Below are 23,132 nucleotides of genomic sequence, written 5' to 3'. Positions count from 1 at the left end.
ACGTCCCAACCGATAGACGGTTTCCTTCCTCTCCAGCAACTGAGTTAGGAAGGACGCCTTTATCTTAGTAGTGACTGGGTGTATTGATGCACCATCCAAAGTGTATCAATTAATAACTTCACCATGCTCAAAGTGATATTCAATATCTGCTTAAAAATATATATACAGTACCAGTCAAAAGTTTGGACACAGCTACTCATTCCAGGGTTTTTCTTTATTTTGTACTATTTTCTACATTGTAGAATAATAGTGAAGACATTAAAACTATGAAATAACACATAAGGAATCATGAAGTAACTAAAAAATTGTTAATCAAAATATATATTTGAGATTCTTCAAAGTAGCCACCCTTTGCCTTGATGCTGCTGGTAATTCTCTGATCCACCTCTACGCAGACGACACCATTCTGTATACTTCTGTGCCTTCTTTGGACCCTGTGTTAACTAACCTCCAGACAAGCTTCAGTGCCATACAACTGTTCTTCCGTGGCCTCCAACTGCTCTTAAATGCAAGTATATCTAAATGCATGCTTTTCAACCGGTCGCTACCCGCACCTGCCTGCCTGTCCAGCATCACTACTCTGGACGGTTCTGACTTAGAATATGTGGAAAACTACAAATACCTAAGTGTCTGGTTAGACTGTAAACTCTCCTTCCAGACTCACATTAAGCATCTCCAATCCAAAATTAAATCTAGAATCGACTTCCTATTTCGCAACAAAGCATCCTTCACTCATGCTGCCAAACATACCCTTGTAAAACTGACCATCCTACCGATCCTCGAATTCGGCAATGTCATTTACAAAATGACTTACTCAACAAATTTCCTTCCAGTTCTCTGCTTCCAATCACTGGAACGAACTGCAAAAATCACTGAAGCTGGAGACTCATATCCCCCTCACTAGCTTTAAGCTCACAGATCACTGCACCTGTACATAGCCCATCTGCAAATAGCCCATCCAACTACCTCATCTCCATACTGTATTTATTTATTTTGCTCCTTTGCACCCCAGTATCTCTACTTGCACATTCATCTTCTGCACATCAATCACTCCAGTGTCTAATTGGTATATTGTAATTACTTCGCCACCATGGCCTATTTATTGCCTTTACCTCCCTTATCTTACCTAATTTGTACACACTGTATATAGATTCTCTTCAACTCTATTATTGACTGTATGTTTTGTTTATTCCACGCTTAACTCTATGTTGTTGTATGTGTCGAACTGCTTTGCTTTATTCTTGGCCAGGTCGCAGCTGTAAATGAGAACTTGTTCTCAACTAGCTTACCTGGTTAAATAAAGGTGAAAAATTAAAAATGACAGCTTTGCACACTCTTGGCATTCTTTCAACCATCTTCATCTGGAATGTTTTTCCAACAGTCTTGAAGGAGTTCCCTCATATGCTGAGCACATTTCCTTCACTTTGCGGTCCAACTCATCCCAAACAATCTCAATTGGGTTGAAGTCGGGTGATTGTGGAGGCCAGGTCATCTGATGCAGCACTCCACCACACTCCTTCTTGGTCAAATATCCCTTACAAAGCCTGGAGGTGTGTTGGGTCATAGTACTGTTGAAAAACAAATGATAGTACAAACTGGGATGGCACAAACTGGGATGGTGTATCGCTGCAGAATGCTGTGGTAGCCATGCTGGTTAAGTGTGCCTTGAATTCTAAATAAATCACGACAGTGTCACCAGCAAAGCACCATCACACCAACTCCTCCATGCTTCACAGTGGGAACCACACATGCAGAGATCATCCGTTCACCTTCTCTGTGTCTCACAAAGACATGGCGGTTGGAACCAAAAATCTCAAATTTGGACTCATCAGACCAAAGGACAGATTTTCACCGGTCTAATGTCCATTGCTCGAGTTTCTTGGCCCAAGCAAATCTCTTATTATTATTGGTGTCCTTTAGCAGTGGTTTCATGTAAGCAATTCGACCATGAAGGCCTGATTCATGCAGTCTTTTCTGAACAGTTGATCTTGAGATGTGTCTGTTACTTAAACTCTGTGAAGCATTTATTTGGGCAGAAATTTCTGAGGCTGGTAACTCTAATGAACTTATCCTCTGTAGCAGAGGTAACTCTGGGTCTTCCTTTCCTGTGGCGGTCCTCTTGAGAACCAGTCTCATCATAGCACTTGACCGTTTTTGCGACTGCACTTGAAAGTTTCTTGAAATTTTCCGCATTGACTGACCTTGATGTCTTAAAGTAATGATGGAGTGTCATTTCTCTATGCTTATTTGAGCTGTTATTGCCATAATATGGACTTAGCCCTATTTGGTAAAATACCATCTTCTGTATACCACCCCTACCTAGTCACAACACAACTGATTGGCTCAAATGCATTAAGAAGGAAATAAATTCCACAATTTAACTTTTAACAAAGGAACACCTGTTATTTGAAATGCATTTCAGGTGACTACCTCATGAAGCTGGTTGAGAGAATGCCAAGAGTGTGCAAAGCTGTCCTCAAGGCAACGGATGCCTACTTTGAAAAATCTCAAATATATAATATTTAGATTTGTTTAACAAATCTTGTTTATGTGTTTTTTCATAGTTTTGATGTCTTCACTATTATTCTGCAATGTAGAAAATAGTAAAAATAAAGAAAAACCCTGGAATAAGTAGGTGTGTCCAAACTTTTGACTGGTACTGTATATTTATCTATCAATTTATCTACCTTCTTTGTGAGTCATTGGAAAATCTCCCAGGTCTTTCTGGTTGAATCTGTATTGGAAATTCCCTGCTTGATTGAGGGCACTTACAGATACTTGTTTGTGTGGATTACAGAGATGAGGTAGTAATTCAAAAATCATCTTAAACATTATTATTGCACAGAGTCCATGCAACTTATTATTTAAAAAAAAGTACTCTTCAATAAGTTTTACACTTCAGTAGTGATCAGCCTAATAGTTAGATAAAAACTATTTGAGTTGTGTTGTGTGATGACTTGGAGGATGCTCTGCCACATGATTGGACAAGGTGCATCGATGGATAATCAAGATAGGTAATACTATTCAGAGCAAAAGAGCAGCAGCTATACTTCGAGGACACTTTGTTAAGGATACAGTCAAGTGGCAATAGTTACCACGTCAAAGTTTACTTCTCCAACATTTTCCCATGGTCCTTAGACACACTGCACACGAACTCTCTCATTTCTGCAGCTGGCCGAGCATGCGCGAGTGGCTTTCGGGAATCCGGATATGATGAAAATGTTTTAGTCCAAACTTTTTTCAAGCGAACCAGCAGAATGTCGATGACATTAGGAGTAATATTTCAACTTTTCCCGCGCGAATAGCGCGATAAACGGAATCATTGGAAACGTTTTGATAACTTTGGAGACATTTGAATTTACAACTCGTGCGGAATTTTCCAACGAGAAGGCGTTTCACTGTGGAGGAGGGATGGGAGTGAGTCAAACTTGAGACAGGGAGTTGTCATGTTTGTAAGGTACTTATCAACAAACTTATTATGCATGTTTACATAGTATGGCTTATGATTTATTCGATAATAAATAACCATATTTATACATTTAAACTACTTAGTTGAAGATTTCCTTTCCGTTTCTATAGTTTCTGTAACGCAGTAAAGTGGGGAAATTCCACTTACTTTTAACGACATTGTGGTTTGACGTCACTCATACTCTGCTCTCTATGAGAGAGAACCAGTAACTTGCTCATTTTCGTTTACTTGAGTAGTGGTTTGTTTTTCAAGTCTACATTCAAATTCCCAGGGTTGAAGACTAAGGAGGAAAAAGAGGCTCATCTTTATCTGTCGCGTATCACTCCAAGAGGACTGTCTCATGTCCACTGTGACCGTCTTACCTCTGGAAGGGCCTGCTGGGCCAGGGAAGGACCTTCAACAGGAGACAAGTCCTCTTCTCCCAAACTCTCACGGTATGACATTATACTGCATATAAGGGCTGACAACATGACTGTTATGCAATTGTTGTTTATTTAGTTGGTGACTGTGTTGTACTTGTGCTCTACATCTCTTCCACTTTCAATTAACACTGTTGTCAATTTACCATTGCTGGGATATTCCATCAATAATAACTTGGTCAAGATGGGAAATTAGTCATCATTGAAATCATGATCTTGTTTTCCTTGCATGTCAGAATCCATCAGTTCACTCAGAACAATAATAACAACCAACATGAACCCATTCCCTCTAAATTATATTCCTGTCGTTTTGCCAGACATCAGTAGCTATACACCAGCATTAGGCATGATAATGTTTTCATTATTTCACAATAAAGATTGAAGGAACGCCTTGGTGACTATTAGCAGGAACCACAGCCAATTATAGTTTTTAATTAACTTTCTAGTTGCCCGTAAGATTATCACATGTAAAATAAGCTTGGCCCCGTTTTTTCCCCCTTCTTCTTTCAAACAGCCACTGAACCGTTACCCATCCTATTTATACCAAGCATCATTACAGCACTGTCAAAAATAGCAAAGTAGGACAGAGTAAGCAATCACAGGGACGGGTGGCAAATGGATTTTTGCTGGACCTTCAAAGCCTTTCTCAGTTAAGACTGGATTTCCCCTCTCTCAGGAGGCTGTAGATGTTCTGAGAATAGGCTAATTTATTTCTAACTGTAATCACTAAATACAGTGATGCATCACACACTGCTACTGTAAGTGTGCATCGATCTGAGAGGGAGGGAGTCACACCAAGACTAAAGACTTGCCATCTATCAGCCCCTGCCTCTGGCTAAGATTGGGCCGTATCTCTAGAGCCACTGTGGCTCATTTATCTATCTTCCATTGCTTACTAAACAGAGCGACAGCATTACAGGCCTGCAACAAATACATCATCCGGCTAAGGAAAATAACATTTGCCATGTTGTGCTGAGCCATTCATCACCTTCATTTCCAGAAAAAAACAACATGAAAAGGGCTATGGTTACAACCAAAACATAAAATGAAGAAGAAAAAAAAAAAACAGGATCTGGTCTGAAGCAACCGGGAATTTGTTTTTTCAACAATGTCATAAAGATTCCCTGACGAAAGCCATGCAGCCTAAACGCATGAGAAATGTAAAACTTTGTTTCCATTGAGTATGCCATACAAATAAAGGCATTTTAATTAATTGTATGAAGAGTGCCTTGGTTCTCCTTTCGTTTTGTTTGTCATAAAGGCATTGTAGATGTTTTTTGTTGTTGTAGCCTATTGGCTAAACACAGCAGGAATGGAGACGGCACTCTTGCAATGATCATTTAATGTACAGTATTTGATGAGGGAACACACAGTACTAATAACGTCACTCAGAGAGACGGGCTGACCTTTTGCATAGTTATTGGAGCAGGTTTTTACCTACATACGTTTTTCAATGTAGATGAATGCTGTTTTTATGGTTCTAACAACCTTGGCAGGTAGTGCACAGCCGGGAGTAGAGGAAATTAGATCCAGAAATCTGGCATTGGCTTTTACCTGAACCGCCTTGCTCCCGACTCTGTTGTGTAACCTTTCGACAAAGGAACGGAAAGGGACAATGTTTTCTCTGGCAAAAATAAGGCAGCCCTGGCTTGGCTTGGCTTGTCCTTCTGTCTCTGGAATTAGTATTACGTCCACCGAAGTTGACCTTCTTCTCACCTTTTACATCTGTTTCTGAGTAGAAGTACATAATGCGTCTTTATTTTGACCAGTTGAGTTGTTCAACGGAGGGCATGCAAACAATCTGTTTGTCGTGCTCTCCCTCCCCCCTTCTTTTTAGGCTAAACAGTTGTTAAATTTCTTATGTTGTGTGCTTTGATCCTAGATGCTTGTGGCAGTAACGAATCATCTGAAACTACAAACCCATCCAGAACACCGTGTCCCAGAGGCACGTCCATTGAAGTACAAAGTCACGTGATGGGGGAAAACCCTACCTATTGTGACCCTGTTCGAAGTAAGTGTTACAATGAGGGGCACCTCAGGAAATCCTGCTATTACGTGTTTGCCCAGATCCTCATCTGTTACTTTAATGGGATCCACACAAAACACAATGCCTAACAATTGTACTGTACACATTGATAGAAACAATGACATAGTGACAGAAATACTCTAAACATGTATAGCCTTGTGCAGTAGCCAAGCCCAGCTATCTTACCTGAGTAATGTTTTTGTCATGACCATGTTCTGTCAGAACCTTCGGACTTGTCATAAACTGGCATCATCAATCAACACTTGTCACTGCTGGGCCCTGTGGCAGAGTGACGTATGCCTGTTGACAGATGGTCCCTCTGAAAAGTCACCCTCCCAGTTTCAGAGAGAAATGGCAAGATGGTATTGAAGTCTAAATAAATAACATGGGATGAAGTAACATGCACGTTCTCTCATTCTGCCATAATGACGAATAGTTGGCATGTTTCACCCTGGTTGCTCTTCCAACCCTTCAGCTTTCTGTAGTGTGAGTGAGGAAATCCTGTTGTGGTTTGGCTTTGACTGTCTGGGCCCACTTGTTTCACCTTTCAGTGCACTTAAATCATTTTAGAAGGCACGTATAGTGTTTTAGTGTGTTTGCACTGTAGCCATATTTAGAGTGAAGCAGATAACATGCTTAGTTCTCCTTATTTGTGAAAAGAAATCTCCCTTACTAGCGCTGACTTTGCTGATAGCTACTTTGTGGAAAAAAATATATACTATTGACTGATGTGGTTGTTCCACCTAACAATCTTAAGATGAGTGCACTAACTGTAAGTCGCTCTGGATAAGAGCGTCTGCTAAATCAGGGTTTCCCAAACTCTCTGGTGGGGGCCCTGATTCAAATAATCCAAGCTTGATGATGAGTTGGTTATTTGAATCAACTGTGTAGTGCTAGGGAAAAACCTAAATGTGCACCCAGGGGGGCCCCCAGGACCAAGTTTGGGAAACCCGTACTAAGTGACTAAAATGTAAATATGCTACCTGGTTGAAATATTCAGTTACTAATGAAAGGAGAGAAGGGGCCATAGCAACAGCAAAGCAATCTGTGGTTATTTTGCAGTTAAGGTGATACACACTTAGTTGTTTCTCAACCCTTTACACTCATACCAGTGTATGGGTTGAAAATGTCACTAATAAGCGTCTAAATTGGAACATAGTGGCTGTACAGTAACATGCTATACATGACGTCAGAGCTCTGGCTATGTTCTTCACAGCGCTGTATGGATTTCGACTGGCAGGCATTCTGAACTTGAGCACCGTGCTTGACAAGAAGAGTTGAAGGCTGTTCTTTGAATCATTAGAAGTGCATTGAAATTGCTTAGGAATTGTGCACACAGAGGTGTGTGTGGCCACTTGGGGTCACCAGTTAGTCCTCAACCAAACCCCTGTCATTTGTTTGTCTTATGACGCACCGACCGCACATTTTCCAGGAATAGTCTTATCATGTTACTGAATGTCTCCCGTGTATTTTCAGATTTCGTTATCAACAAATGCGGCAACATGTATAGAAAATCAAGTGTAATGGTTGGATTCAGTCTTGTCTGGTGAACTGTTGTATCCTCAGCTTTAGTGTAATTGTCCCATTATCGCCAAACTCTTCCCTTTCAACCGCTACAATGGTTATGCATTTCATATTTATTCTGTAAAACATTTCAATTCCCACGAGTGTAAAGTGTTAAGCAATGTAAATGCTTCCTCATGCATCTTTGTGCCCTTTTGTTCAGCAGAAATAATAGGGGAAACTAAAATAAATTGATTGGAAAGTTCTCACTTTTTTTTTTGAATGGAAAGTACATGTCACACCCTATTTACAACACTGAGTCCCACTGAGTTAGAACTCTGGTAATAGAAACAACCTGTTCTGTTCTATCCAGAATGTTCTGCCAATTCACTACCAACCAATCTCTTGTCTTCAAGTGTCACTATTAACCCACTCACAATGCCTCAAAAAGGATTTCGAAGCAAGAACTTGTCAAACCAAGGGAGCTACTGTAGCTAGCTGGTGTAGGTAGGGTTGTGATGGTCATGGAATTTTGGATGATGGTTGGCCACACTTTCCACCTGGCTACCCCAACCCTGGCTAGCAGCTCTGCCACCCCGTGCAGCAACTGGACCAAGCCCCCCCCTACTTCTCCTTCACCCAAATCCAGACAACTGATGTCCTGAAGTTGCAGAATCTGGATCCATACAAATCAGCTGGGCTAGACAATCTGGACCCTCTCTTCCTAAAATTATCCGCCGCCAATGTCGCAACCCCTATTACTAGCCTGTTCAACCTCTTTCGTATTGTCTGAGATTCCTAAAGATTGGATTGCGGCCGCGGTTATCCCCCTCTTCAAAGGGGTAGACACTCTAAACCCAAACTGTTACAGACCTATATCCATCCTGCCCTGCCTTTCTAAAGTCTTTGAAAGCCAAGTTAACAAACAGATCACTGACCATTTCGAATCCCACCCTACCTTCTCCGCTGTGCAATCTGGTTTCCGGGCTGGTCACGGGTGCCCCTCAGCCACGCTCAAGGTACTAAACGTATCATAACCGCTATCGATAAAAGACAGTTCTGTGCTGCCGTCTTCAACGACCTGGCCAAGGCTTTCTACTCTTGTCAATCACCGTATTCTTATCGGCAGACTCACTAGCCTTGGTTTCTCAAATGACTGCCTTGCCTGGTTCACCAACTACTTCTCAGACAGAGTTCAGTGTGTCAAATCAGAGGGCCTCTGGCAGTTTCTATGGGGTACCACAGGGTTCAATTCTCGGGCCGACTCTTTTCTCTGTATATATCAATGATGTCGCTCTTGCTGCGGGTGATTCCTTGATCCACCTCTACGCAGACGACACCATTCTGTATACATCTGGCCCGCTAGCGTCCCACCTCGACAATTTCTGGTGAAATTGCAGAGCGACAAATTCAAATTAAATTACTATAAATATTTAACTTTCATGAAATCACAAGTGCAATACATAAAATAAAGCTTAACTTGTTAATCCAGCCGCCGTGTCAGATTTGAAAAAGGCTTTACGGTGAAAGCAAACCATGCGATTATCTAAGGACAGCGCTCAGCACACAAAACATTACAAACAGTTAGCAGCCAAGTAGATTAGTCATGAAAGTCAGAAATAGCAATAAAATTAATCACTTACATTTGATGATCTTCGTATGGTTGCACTCTCAAGACTCCCAGTTACACAATAAATGTTTGTTTTGTTTGATAAATTCCCTCTTTATATCCAAAAACCTCCATTTGTTGGTGCATTTTGTTCAGTAATCCAATGGCTCAAATGCGGTCACGAGGCAGACAAATTCCAAATAGTATCCGTAAAGTTTGTAGAAACATGTCAAACGATGTTTATAATCAATCCTCAGGTTCTTTTTAGCCTACATAATCAATAATATTTCAACCGGACAATAGCGTCGTCAATATTAAAGAAAAACAAGAAAGGCATGCTCTTGGGATTGCGCACCAAACAGGTTGGGGAAATTCCACTGGCCTCTCATTGAAACTGCTCATTCTCCCTCATTTTACAGAATAAAGGCCTGAAACAATGTCTAAAGACTGTTCACAGCTAGCGGAAGCCATGGGGAACAGAAACAGGGTCCTATCCCTTTAAATGGTGGTTAGGCTTTCAATGGAAAAACACCCATTTCAAAATAATAGCACTTCCTGGATGGATTTTCAACAGGTTTTCACCTGCCATTTAAGTTCTGTTATACTCACAGATATTATTGTAACAGTTTTGGAGACTTTAGAGTTTTCTATTCCAATCTATCTATAATTATATGCATACCCTAGCTTCTGGGCCGGAGTAGCAGGCCGTTTACTTTGGGCACTCTTTCCATCCAAAATTCCGAATGCTGCCCCCTATCCCAAAAACGTTAACAAACTTCCAAACGAGCTTCAATGCCATACAGCACTCCTTCCGTGGCCTCCAACTGCTCTTAAATGCTAGTGAAACTAATGCATGCTCTTCAACCGATTGCTGCCCGCACCCGCCCGCCTGACTAGCATCACTATTCTGGATGGTTCTGACTTAGAATATGTGGACAACTACATATACCTAGGTGTCTGGCTAGACTGTAAACTCTCCTTCCAGATTCATATTAAGCATATCCAATCCAAAATTAAATCTAGAATTGGCTTCCTATTTCACAACAAAGCCTCCTTCACTCATGCTGCCAAACATACCCTCGTAAAACTGACCATCCTACCGATCCTCGACTTAATTTATGTAATTTACAAAATAGCCTCCAACACTCTACTCAACAAATTGGATGCAGTCTATCACAGTGCCATCTGTTTTGTCACCAAAGCCCCAGGTACCACCCACCACTGCGACCTGCATGCTCTCGTCGGCTGGCCCCCTCTACATATTCATCGTCAGACCCACCTGCTCCAGGTCATCTGTCTTTGCTAGGTAAAGCTCTGCCTTATCTCAGCTCGCTGGTCACCATAACAACCACCCGTAACACGCAATCCAGCAGGTATATCTCACTGGTCATCCCCAAAGCCAACACCACCTTTGGCCACCTTTCCTTCCAGTTCTCTGCTGCCAATGACTGGAACCATTTGCAAAAATCGCTGAAGTTAGAGACTTACATCTCCCTCACTAACTTTAAACATCAGCTTACCGATCGCTGCAGCTGTACATAGCCCATCTGTAAATAGCCCACCAAACTACCTACCTCATCCCCATGTTGTTTTTATTGACTTTATTTGCTCTTTTGCACACCAGTATTTCTACTTGCACATCTATTACTCCAGTGTTCATTTGCTAAATTGTAATTACTTCGCTACTATGGCGTATTTATTGCCTCACCTCCTTAGTCCATTTGCACACACTATATAGATTTTTATATTGTGTTATTGACTACTTTTGTTTATCCTATGTGTAACTCGGTGTTGTTTTTGGTCGCACTGCTTTGCTTTATCTTGGCCAGGGCGCAGTTGTAAATGAGAACTTGTTCTCAACTGGCCTAACTGGTTAAATAAAGGTGAAAAAAATGTAATGTATGTAATGCACTACTGGCAAGTAAAATGCATCACTTTCATCTAAAAATAACAGTTTTAATGTAGTAGTTGTAGTCACCCCCCACAGACTGAGTGTTTGGGGAATATGAAAGTGAGGGAGATGACAAATCTCCTTTTGAGGGAATGGTACAGGAACATGTTTTAATCACTTCAAATAATGATGATAACCTAATCTGTGTATAGAGGTTCTGTTTAGCAAATTGAATGGAAATAAAAATCTTTTGAATATACAGTTAGCTTACAGAATGCAATGTTGGATATCCAGGGCGAGGAGCTGATGAACACTAAACTGGTCTGGTTGATTCTAATGAAGCCCTGACTTACTGAAACGGGAAATCATCTGACTGACCACACAGTGCCAATTTATTCCTTTTTTTCTTTCATCCCTCTGTCCGATTTCCAACTTGTTGGGTGCCCTAGGCTGCATGTGATTTGTCTTGGTCTGTTGTTTTTATTAGCATGAATCAAACAAAAAAGCTGGCGCTTGTTACTTGAACATGTTGTCTTTGTCTTTTAAAGGGTAACTTTGACCCTAATTTCAACCTTTGCCCAAACCCTTCCCCCCCAAAAGAATGCATTCAGGTGAGAAGTTGTGGTTGGGGGGGGAATGCTCCTAAAGATTAATTTTGTGGGTGGGTAAAATTAGTTGTACCTGATCCCAACACTTAATCACTAAAACATACTTACCAGAAGTCCACTGGCAAACTTTGATAATATAATTCTGTGCATTGTGAGTATATTAGGCTCTAGACAGTTGGCGCACAGTGGTAAGGTGCTGAGTTCTTTATCTATTGCCACCTGCGGTGTAAGTTCAAATCCCCCATGGGGCACAAAAAAAATGATGAAATGTGGACTCACATTTATTGCGTTCTTGCTTTGGGAAGAAAAAAATTCTCACCTTCAAAATGAAAATTAGGGTCTCAATTAAATTTGCAATATTGAAGTAGCTCTTTTTCCAATGGTCAAATTAACTCTCAGATCATTCTTGGGTACTGTATGAAAATCTACAACTACAATCAGGGCGACCCCTCACAGGTATGGTTTCACTTTTCAGAATTAAAAGTGGATGGGCACAGGAAAAATATCTGCTCTTTGTGGGATTAGAACTCACAACCAGTGAACTAATTATGAGCTGTTTAAGCAGACTGTTCCAGTTATAGAGATTGGGAAGCCTTGAGGTGGTACCACTCAGCACATCTAGAAGGGAGTGTATTTCATACTGAACCCGTCCATTGAGATGACATAGAGGAACCTTCTCAAGGTAGAGTTAATCCTCTAAGGGCAAAAAGAGCTAGATTTTCTACTAAAAGACCAAAATATCACTTTTGCAATAAACTGTTAAAATGAATACCGGAATTGACGAGTTTCACTACAACTTAGCCGAAAACATCTGGTTTTCGCTGAAAAAAAGTGATTTAATTAGTTACTCTTTAACAGTTAAACTTGTTTATTTAGCTCAAGTTATTTCTGACCTTTTTTAATATGCAAAGTGTAAAGGGCATGTATCTTCAGGTCACTGTTTCTTGTTAGAGCCCTTCAACTATAAGGCCCCAGTATGTGGCAGCTAGCAGGGTCTTGTGTGGCTCGGCCCCTAAGGGAATACACTCAGCTGATATCTTCTCCAGGCGGCTTTGGCTCTGCAGGTCCGGGCCTTAAATAAATTGCCATGATCTAACGCCAGTTTTAGGTGTTTAATCGCCACATTATTCACTGTGATTGTCAAATAGTTGGAAGTGCTCTCTCCGTGGATAAAGAGACGTGAGGTCAAATGACATGGCTGTCGCCTTGAAAAGAAAGACATTAGTGTGGCCTTTGTGTGAATCCCTGATTGTGCTTTTACTCGGGAAGCTTCAAGGTTATTACCCGGGTGTAGAAATGACCTTTAGGAAGTTTAATATTTGACACTTCCATGGTAGATGTATGTCGATGAATTATTGCTCCGCTGGTGGATGTTGCAGAAGAGCTTTCTTCTTGCTTATTGATGCCTCAATATAGCATCTATGAAATGAATGCAGAATAGTGGGACATGCAGGTATCGTCATTGTTTTGAATAGTGTTGTGTAAAGATCACTTAGACCCAAATGTGACATCCTAGTTAGTATACAGGGTAAGGTCCTGTGAACTTCAGAAACGTTTTATTTATATATATATATATATATATATATATATATAAAATAAAAAAGTCTCATCAGTTTTTTTTGTGCTAATATTTCTGCCAAAAAGAACAGCATGGTGGTTGTTGTTATCCAAGAGCTAAATCTTTATTGTAATCCAGTAGGCCCCCGTCTATACTGAAAAAAATGTCTAAAGCAAGAGCCCATTTAAAAACAGAGGTGTAATTTTCAAGTGATTACTTACCAGTGGGTCATGGAATCAAAAACAGTATAAATAGGGTGAAATGGTAGCACAGGGGTTGATTAAAATGGCCATTGTAATTCTACCTCTGTGGTAATTATTTCCTCATTGTCTTGCTGTAGATGGATTTCATCTGGGAAATTTCAAGCATTCCAATTAGCGTTTCCAGAAGTGTTAAAACCTATTCATTGTGGATGTTTTAAACAAAAAAAAGAGATTAGATACAGTGCCTTCGGAAAGTATTCAGACCCCTTGACTTTTTCCACATTTTGTTAGGTTACAGCCTTATTCTAAAATGCGTACATTGTTTTTTTCCCCCTCATCAATCTACACACAATACCCCATAATGACAAAGCAAAAACAGGTTTCTAGAAATTTTTGCTAATAATAAAATGAAAAAAATATATCACATTTACATAAGTATTCAGACCCTTTACTCAGTACTTTGTTGAAGCACCTTTGGCAGCGATTACAGCCTCGAGTCTTCTTGGGTATGACGCTACAATCTTGGCACACCTGTATTTGGGGAGTTTCTCCCGTTCTTCTCTGCAGATCCTCTCAAGCTATCAGGCTAGATGGGGAGCGTTGCTGAACAGATATTTTCTGGTCTCTCCAGAGATGTTAGATCAGGTTCAAGTCCGGGCTCTGTCTGGGCCACTCAAGGACATTCAGACATTTGTCCCGAAGCCACTTGCGTTGTCTTTGCTGTGTGCTAAGGGTCATTTTCCTGTTGGAAGGTGAACATTTGTCCCAGTCTTGAGGTCCTGAGCGCTCTGGAGCAGGTTTTCATCAAGGATCTCTCTGTACTTTGCTCCGAAAGACATGCACTGTCAACTGTGGGACCTTTTATATCGACAGGTGTGTGTTTGCCTTTCCAAATCTTGTCTGATCAATTGAATTTACCACAGGTGGACTCCCAAGTTGTAGACACATCTCAAGGATGATCAATTGCTCCGCTGGTGGATGTTGCAGAAGAGCTTTCTTCTGGATCCACAGGATCCTTTCTTCTGGATCCACAGGATCCACCTGAGCTCAATTTCGAGTCTCATAGCACAGGGTCTGAATACTTTATGTAAATAAGCTATTTCTGTTTTTATTTGTAATAAATTATCAAAATATACTACCAACCTCTTTTCGCTTTGTCGTCATGGTGTATTGTGTGTAGATTGCTGAGGATTTTTATTTAATCCATTTTAGATTAAGGCTGTAATGTAACAAAGTGGAAAAAGTCAAGGGGTCTGAATACTTTCCGAAGGCAGTGTATGCACACCTCTATTTATGTACTGAAATCTCATACGCAAATATTTATAATATGTGGATATCAGATATCACCGTCATAATTCAAACACACAAGGTTTTTGGCTATGGAGAACCAAAGATTGATTGTTTTGCGCTGTTGGAGGGAGGATTTGAGGACTCAAACAAATTCAAATTATTGTCAGTTTTTCGAATAATAGTAAAACATACAGGCCTAGATCGCATTCCCTAGTTTACCTGTCTTCTTGGAGCAGTCAGAGCAGGTGTGCACAGAGCTCCATTGTATCAACTCTACTACAAAGGCTCTGCTGCATTCCCTGAACAGTAATGCCCTAGTGCAGCTCCACTCTGTTGGCTCCCAAACCAACCCCACAACACAGCACAGGGGTAGTGCCTTGGAGCAGAGAGAGGGAAAGCTCTCTCTCACACACACACACACACACACATAGGGGCCCACTTCAAATGAGAGCGGTGCAGGGGGGATTACTTGGCCTCTAACAGGGTTTTGGCTCCGACATTAAGGTTAAAACCCTTTTCTATTACAGAGATCTCGAGTGATGTTGCCCCCACGGTGTTTGCAGGTTCACCACCTCTCTGGTAGGTCATTCTGTCAGGGCTCTGATCACTGGACTGTGACTGGGGACCTGGCTGGGCTGGCTCCATTCAGACAGTGCAGACGGCGCTCTCCGGCTAGAGCTGAAATCAATACGGCCGTCTCCGTTAAAAACCCACTCAGAGGCAGACTAGCACCTCTGTCCCCTAGTCTGATCACACAGCTTAAGGCCCTGATTGGCACCTATGAAGACAAAGACCATTGACCCACAGCTGTCCCATTAGCTCTGGTTAATGCTCAGATTGATACTGAGCAAATAAAGGAACCATGTCTATAGATATCTTTTATAGACTGACTGCCCCATACAGACCCTATACCTGCTGGCTGTTTTGGACGGCTCAGTTTTGCCTAGTTTCTTTTGTCGTTTTTTGTTGTTGCTGTGTGTTAATTTGGAAATTATTTGTCCTCCTCAGGTGCTGTTAGTACAGTAATGTCCTCCCTCCAGATGTATTGTGCCCCGTTTTGAATTTCAAACAAGTCGGTTTCCTGTGGAACTTGTGGCTAACTTCAGCAAAGAGATTTTGAAATTGGTGGAATCTGTGAGTCATCGATTTCAACTGAAATTGAAAATACTCCCCCTTCTCCTTACCACCCCCCCTCAACTTCTCTGTTGCTTAGTTTTGGTTTTGAGTCGTCAGAGAGAGGGTGGAGCATTCTGCGAGTATAGAGTCTGGTAGCTCCCCTAGGCCTGCTCTGAGTCACGTCATCATTGTTCTTTCTAGAAAATGTGGTAGCTGCCTGTGTAAAGCCTAAATCTGTGCAAGATGTGCACTTTCTCAAACTTGTGAAGACATTTTTACATTTGATTTTACTACATTCCTCTTTTGCTCTCAGATGGAAACAGATTGGGGAAAAAAATGGGGATTTGATAAAGCTTAAGACAGAATCACAGCGCAGGTCTTTTTTTCTATTAGATGAAAAGGAGGGAGAAAAGTGTCATTCTGCTGCACTCAGGTTTTAAGGCTGTGGTGGATGCCCTTGATCTGTTCTGTTATGCTACATTAGCACCACTCAAATTAGCAGCACACAATTCTACACAACACAAGAGGGGGAAAGAGAAGAACTTCAACGCTTTTGGCATTTGCACAATGTAAATGATTTTCCTCTGAATGTGATTAATTTAAGAGAAAAAGGCAGCTCATTGGGTGTTTTTAATGATTTAGATAGCAGCCAGACATTCATCTCACCAAATGTTCCGTTTTGAAATCGAAGGATAATTGATGATCGGCTCCACCTTCCCCAAGAGCGCCTGAAAGGTTCAGGTCGTCGAATCAAGCTCTTGTCTTTCAAGTTGCCTTCTCCACTGTAAAATGTAATTAAGCAGAACAGGGTCCGAAGGGGTTATTTTTTTTACCCCTCAATCAGTGGCGAAATTACCAAATTTGAAATTAGTAAATCCCAGACGCCCTGCTTTCTTGTCATTGTTATCAAGAGCGTGAGAGCGAGGCAGTCTAAAATGTGGAAGGAAAGAGACTGGAAACAAGGGAAAGAGAGGATGGCTCAGAATATTAAAACACCCAAGTGTCAGATCACGACAGCAGGTTACATTTGAAGACCTAAATTTGAATGATAATTTGTCACAGAGAATTAAGTGTGCCACGGTGAAAAAGAGCTGAGTAATAGTGACTTATTCCTCATTCAAAACGGCAGGAAAATAAGACATGAGTGTAGATATGGGTGTTTCTCCAGGAATTAGATTCTATATTATACAATACCATCAGAATAGAGGATAGGGGGGCTAATAGAGTTAATACTTCTGTCACATCACATGTCACATCCTGCTGATAGAGTATCCTATCAGAGAAGGTAATTTAGTTCCCTCAACAGGCACAGATGGCCCATCGCCACTAGGCTAAGATGAATAGAGCTGTGATCAGTTGGAAGGTTACTTTTTTTTAGTATAGGAGTGATCTGACATTACCACGACAACCACCACAGAGTCATCCTGAGATTGTCACATGTTTTATTCTGTTGAAGCAAGATACATTTCCCCTAATTACTTCTTAGTTAAAAAGTATTGTCATTGTTTCTCATTTAGTTTTTTAGTTTTATAAATATTATAATCAACCAATGAAGTCCCTGATACAAATACACTCAAAAAGATACATCCAGTCTACAAGCTTTGTGCTGTGACGACTACGGATGCGTTTACACAAGCCGATCACAGCCTGAATGTCTTCCTGCTATACTAAATTTTTTTGGTGAATGCTAGTCAGTCTCCATTAATTACAGTTTGACTAGGCTAGTTGGACTAGCTTATCCAGGCTATTCTAAGCTACAGCACCCTAACACTCCCAACATTTTCACGCTAGATTTTGTTTTATTTCATCAATTTGAATGCAATTAAAATGCTTTTTATTTTACGCCAGATACTCACAAGTACATTGATCACAGCTTGGGTTGTGTTGAGTTGGGGTAGTCGAAAGGACAATTCATGATGATTCTGCCATTGCTTGTCCCTTCCAGCAACCTGTCCTTCGACACAATAAAGGAAGTCCTTGTCACAGAGTTGGAAGGTCAAACTGTAAATGAGCTTTGATATGCCGAAGGAAAATTTAAAGCGGAGCCTTTGTAACAACGTTCATGGTGCTGTCCCCCCCCCTTCTCTACATATAATTCCCCTGGTTTTGCGTCTATAAATATGGGAATGGGAGATGTATAATTTCAAATTAGAAAATATATCCCTTTGGATTGAGCAGCCCAGCTAGCCAGACATTACAGGGGTGTTTGTTAGGAGGGGAAACGCCACCCCAGGCTGTTTAGGGGATGATGAGACCGCTGCTAGGTCATTGGCACATTCACAAATTAGCATTTCGATCAACCAGGTATAAGGCCAGAACATGTACAGGAGACATGTTTATAATATGTACATATGTAAAGAGTACAAAGATAAACAAAAACGTTACTTGAAGAATTACCATTTTAAATGTCTTTCGTGTTTTTGAATTGGATTAGTTTACATCTTGTTTATCATATTTGTATTATTTTTCCTGTGAGTATTCCACTTTCCACAGTGCATTTTGACTCACTAACCACAAGCATGGTGTAGCTAGCTAGCTATTAGGAGATGGGGCTGGATGGATCTGTTTAGCCTGCTGACATGTGACATTCGAATAACTAACTGTATGTTACTTCTGATAGGCATCCTAATAGGTCTCTGCAAACAGAACTTGCTCTCTCTCCCCCCATTAATATTAAAAAGGATTGAGCCATAGAAACACCGCTCTAGTTTTTGCACTCCTATCCAGCTCCTGCCTTACCTATGACTTATAGTGTAGTGATGTGCAAATTAGAATTTCCAAGCTGCCCTGTTTTGACCTCTTAGTTATATTTCCGGTACCTGAACTATTTTAGAATTCTTGTTTATGCAGCACATTTGAGTTGATGTTCATACATATTCCTCTGTCTTCCTGTTGGGTCCGTGTGATATGCTCCTTGTGTCTTCTGGGTGCAATTTTGAATTCTTCCTATAGGACCTCTTTTTTTGCCACATAAAAAAAAGTAGGTGTTTATACACAGTTTTACATACAGAGTGATCCCGCACACAGACCGTAGCGCTCTCTAGGCACAATGGCGCTGCGGTCCCCATGGCGTCGCGTACTACTCACTGAAGACTTGGTGACAAATGGCAATTATATTTGTGTGTTCTTCATGAATCCATCAAACACTGGCCTTTTTAAAAATGCTCCCGAGATATTTGAGCCTGTCAGATACAAGGGACCAAATTGGGATGCTGCTTAGACAGTCAAGAACCACTCACCCCCCAGTTCCATCTGATATGTTTGACAGCCTGTGTAGAGGACTACTCCATGTATTATTCAACTACAGATGTACACTCTCAACAGTTGTTGATGTGTTAGAAATAGGGTGGTTAGAAGTCCAATTGGAAGTGTTCCCCCCCCCCCCTTCCTAAACATGGTGTTTTAATGCGATCTGTTGTCAGGTTGTGTATGTCCACCAGCTCCGAACAAGTTTTTGTGGTAAACCACACAACTGTTCAATTTTAATCGCTTATGATTATTTCAACTAGCGGGAGTTGTTCCTTTTTTTTATGGGGGATATATTTCCTTGTCCGGATAGGAACACTGACTTTGCAGTGCATTTATATTACATAGGTATTTATATTGTATAGCCAGTCTATAGAGTATACAGTTCTTATCCAAGTTGATGTTTAACTGTTATTATCTATTGCTGCTAGTTCTATTTCTCTATTATTACCAGAAGTAGTTCTACAGTATATTCTACTAGCTGGCTTGGTTCAGTGTGGTTACATGGTTCATCATGCCATCATCTTTGGCAGGATCATCATTACCGTGATCAATGATTATGAATATTACCCTGTTCCTGTCCATTCATCTTTGTCTCCCATTGCTTTCACTGGATAAAAATAAAACTTGGTCTCCACGAGAGACTGGGAACCTGTCCTTGGAAATGTGTCTTCGTAGGCTCGCACTTGAACCACTTTCTAGGCTTTCTAGTGTGTCGGAAACCTGAACCGCTGCTTTTTTATGCGGTGGTTTCCTAATAACTATTTATACTTTGTAAATTGAAAGCTTGACTTTCTTCAAAGGGAAAGGTAATTATGCTGGCTGAGGCAGAGAATAGACAGACTGTGGGTTGGTCGTTTGTGGATGCCTCCATGACCTCTGTATGAGAAAAGAGACTGGTTTATTACACAAGCTGCTATGGGTAATTTATTTCATAGGCAAGTGTCGTCTTTTAGACCAGAGTGTGGCGTCACATAGTCCTGCCTACATACTGTGTTTGTACCTACCCAGTAGGCTACATCAGTAAAGGGTATTGACCTTAAAGAGAACTTATCATGTATTTTTTAATGATAAAAAAAAAACTTTTACCCTCCAATTTTGTGGTATCCAATTGTTAGTTAGTCTTGTCTCTTTGCTGCAACTCCCCTACGGACTTGGGAGATGCGAAGGTCGAGAGCCATGAGTCCTCCGAAACATGACCCTGCCAAGCCCCACTGCTTCTTGACACACTGCTCGCTTAACCCGGAAGCCATCCGCACCAATGTGTCGGAGGAAACACCGTCCAACTGACGACCGAGGTCAGCTTACAGGCCCCCGGCCTGCCACAAGGAGTTGCTAGAGCACAATGAGACAAGGATATCCCGGCCGGCCAAACCCTCCCCTAAACTGGACGAAGCTGGGCCAAATGTGCGCTGGCTCATGGGTCTCCCGGTCACGGCTGGCTGTGACACAGCCTGGGATCGAACCCGAAGCTGTCGTCACGCGGTGCAGTGCCTTAGACCGCTGCGCCACTCTGGAGGCCAGCTTAAGGTAACTTTTGTACTAGTTATAGTATGGTTTGTTCGTTGCTGATTCTGAATTCCACTGTTAAAATGTGTCTTATTACAGAATAGATTGTTGATGTTCACTATATAAGAACAAAGTTGATATCTCACAAGTTACATGTGGATATTTGCGAAAGAAAACAAGCAATTGTTGAATCTTCTTGTTAGCCATCCGTAGTTTACTAACAATGTCACGTAAAAAGCTGTCAAATCCATCAACCTGGGTTTAAATCGGAGCATAATGAATTCTCCTTTGTGCCAACCAGTTGTCTAATTCAAATTGCATAGAAATCTGATCCCAAAAGTCTATATTTGTTTATAGAGGCGGCGTGCGGACCGCTGTACGAGGAGACAAAGCAGTGTCTGTTTTTAATTGCATTGTTTTACATCTACATTCTCGTCAGAGGTCTCCCTGGGTGCTGAGTGTGTTGTAAAAAAGAGGTGGGCTAGAACTCGATTTTCCTTTCTCTTGTTAACAATAATTGCACTAGTTGGTGAGCAGACAGGAAAGAAAGAACGAAAGAACAGGCGTATGCAGATCACTGTTTGGCGCATCCACTTTGACTTGGAGAAGTTCAGGTACAGTAGTAGCACTCTACAAATCAACACTACATCGTGTGGCTGTCACCAACAAAGTTCCCCTGTGAGTGTCGTATTGCCGTACGGGCCGCCGCTTGTGCAGCACTCGCACACTAAAATGCAGAGTTAGTGAAAAATAAAAAAAGAGATGAATAATTCAACAGAGATCAATAAGTCACCGTGCTGCTACTTCTCTCTCCTTTCTGATGCAGATGGAAGGTAATGCAGGAGTTATCTCCCTGTAGAGCTGGATGTGCAGGAGTCTCTTCTCCTTCTTCCCTTGGAAATGTCACCGCTCCCTTTATTTTATCAGATGGCCCGACATTCATTCGTTCGGTGGTTGACTCTTCATGGCTGGCTGCTGCCTGTCACACGTGGAGCGACTGTAAGAATGTAAAGAGCCAGAGCTTTGAGAATGGGGAAGGGAAATCACTACTCTACTGTAGCAGGGGCAGGAATGCAGGATCAGTCTTTCTCTTAACTCACCTGGGTGCTTCTCCAAGAAAATGCTTGTTCACTCACTGTTCACCTACAGGGATACTGTACTGTGTGATCATTTGGGTGTGTGAGGGTTGTAAATCCTCTTCTTCAGTTCTCCTTTATTTGTTAAGGTTCCATGATGGCAGTACAAAAAAAGGACAGTTATTGAAGGTTTACCCTCGGGATTCCGGTATCCGTTCTGATGGTATCAAAACAAGAAATCTTGAGGGTTACAAAAAAATGGTTCTTAAGTGACTTATTTGATACTTGTCATGAGCACCCAACATAACAAAGACAGTCAGTACCTTGAACGTTCTAAACATCCTTCTCATACTCAGAATCTAGCTGTAAAACCTTAGTAGAGAATAAATGGCATGTTCTCAGTCAAACATGCTGAAAGCACAATAAGTGCTCTCTAACTGAAAAGAGAGGAGTGTGACATTTTAAATAACTTTCCCCATCCAGCTCAACCTCAGCCGCTGCCCCAGCCAACCGCCTCTGCGCAGGGAGAGCCCGACAAGGGAGAAGATGCTGCTTCTGACAGAAGTCAAAATGGCCACCAATCCTCCGCCGGCCTGAATAACGGCAATGGAATCCGCCAGCAATGTTCCTGTGGGGCGGAGCAGCACAGGAAGCAGCACCCATCACCCGGCGTCTCCCAGAAGATGCAGAGCCAGCTTCGTTCCAGCCTGTCGGTCAACAGCGACAGCAGCAGACGGAGTAAGGGAAGCTCCACCGTATCTCACAAGCCTGGGACGTTACCAGAGGGTGAGTTATAAGTGCTGGGCGCCGACTGTACACACACACTCTGTCTTATATAGAACACACTCTCTCACTAGGAGGTAAGTACTGTGCTCCAACTTAAGGTCATTAGAGTCACTCACAGACTAATAATCACACAATGAACACACATCCCTCATCTGCTTGGCTTGACTTTCCGCTAGCACTTCATCAACACCTTTAGTGCAGGTCTTCCACCATTAACATTCCATTTGTCGAGAGGACAGAAAAGACGGTCAAAAATGGACAGATTCTCTCGGTTCTCTTATTTTAATGATGAAAGTGTACTTTCATTTGGTCAAGACCTGCTTCATATGGCTTTATTTTCCTCAACAACAACCGAAAGGATGTATTTTAGAATTCAGGGGGAGCCATCATTTTCTCAGGTGTTGTGTGGAGGTGAGTACAGTAATGAATTGGTGTTCTGAATGACTAATGGTCAGTAAGGTGTGACCTTCTAATGAGGATGAGCCGCCCAGGGTGCCTGCTAAGTGTCATCCCTCCTTCCATACCACCCTCCCTCCCTCTGCATGGGCCTATGTCTGTCCTCCAGTCTCCAGCCTTACTGTGGCTCCTCATTAACATTGGCTCTGTCTGTCTGGGAGTCACACACGCATCCTCTTTTTACCTTGTAACAGCTGTCTGCTATCTGTTATCTGCTATCCATTATCTAACCTGTCTGCTGCTCCCTGCTTATCATCGCCTCGTCTCTGACTCCTCTCGCTTTGTCTTTTACTTTGTCTTATAGAGGAAGAGGGAGAAAAAATAATAGATGATAAGTGTGAAATATGTGATACAGTGTGCTCTAAAA

General features: G+C 41.6%; 1 protein-coding gene across 2 annotated transcripts in view; it reads left to right on the top strand.

Moving 5' to 3' along the window:
• The first annotated feature begins 3,159 nt into the window (after positions 1–3,159).
• LOC112214373 (myoD family inhibitor domain-containing protein) overlaps positions 3,160–23,132 on the top strand; it is a 28,231-nt gene continuing 8,258 nt past the window's right edge. Inside the window, exons 1-4 of one of the 2 annotated variants that reach the window (XM_024373051.2) lie at positions 3,172–3,457; positions 3,741–3,903; positions 5,771–5,899; positions 22,007–22,309. In XM_024373051.2, coding sequence (XP_024228819.1) covers positions 3,810–3,903; positions 5,771–5,899; positions 22,007–22,309 — 526 coding nt within the window. In that variant the 5' untranslated portion in view covers positions 3,172–3,457; positions 3,741–3,809. Of the gene's footprint in view, positions 3,458–3,740; positions 3,904–5,770; positions 5,900–22,006; positions 22,310–23,132 lie in introns of both variants that reach the window. The other variant, XM_024373052.2, reaches the window with a different exon arrangement.

This window comes from Oncorhynchus tshawytscha, linkage group LG15 (genome assembly GCF_018296145.1).
Source record: "Oncorhynchus tshawytscha isolate Ot180627B linkage group LG15, Otsh_v2.0, whole genome shotgun sequence".
In the NCBI taxonomy this organism is placed as follows: Eukaryota; Metazoa; Chordata; class Actinopteri; order Salmoniformes; family Salmonidae; genus Oncorhynchus; species Oncorhynchus tshawytscha.
This window is presented reverse-complemented; position numbering and strand designations above follow the sequence as displayed.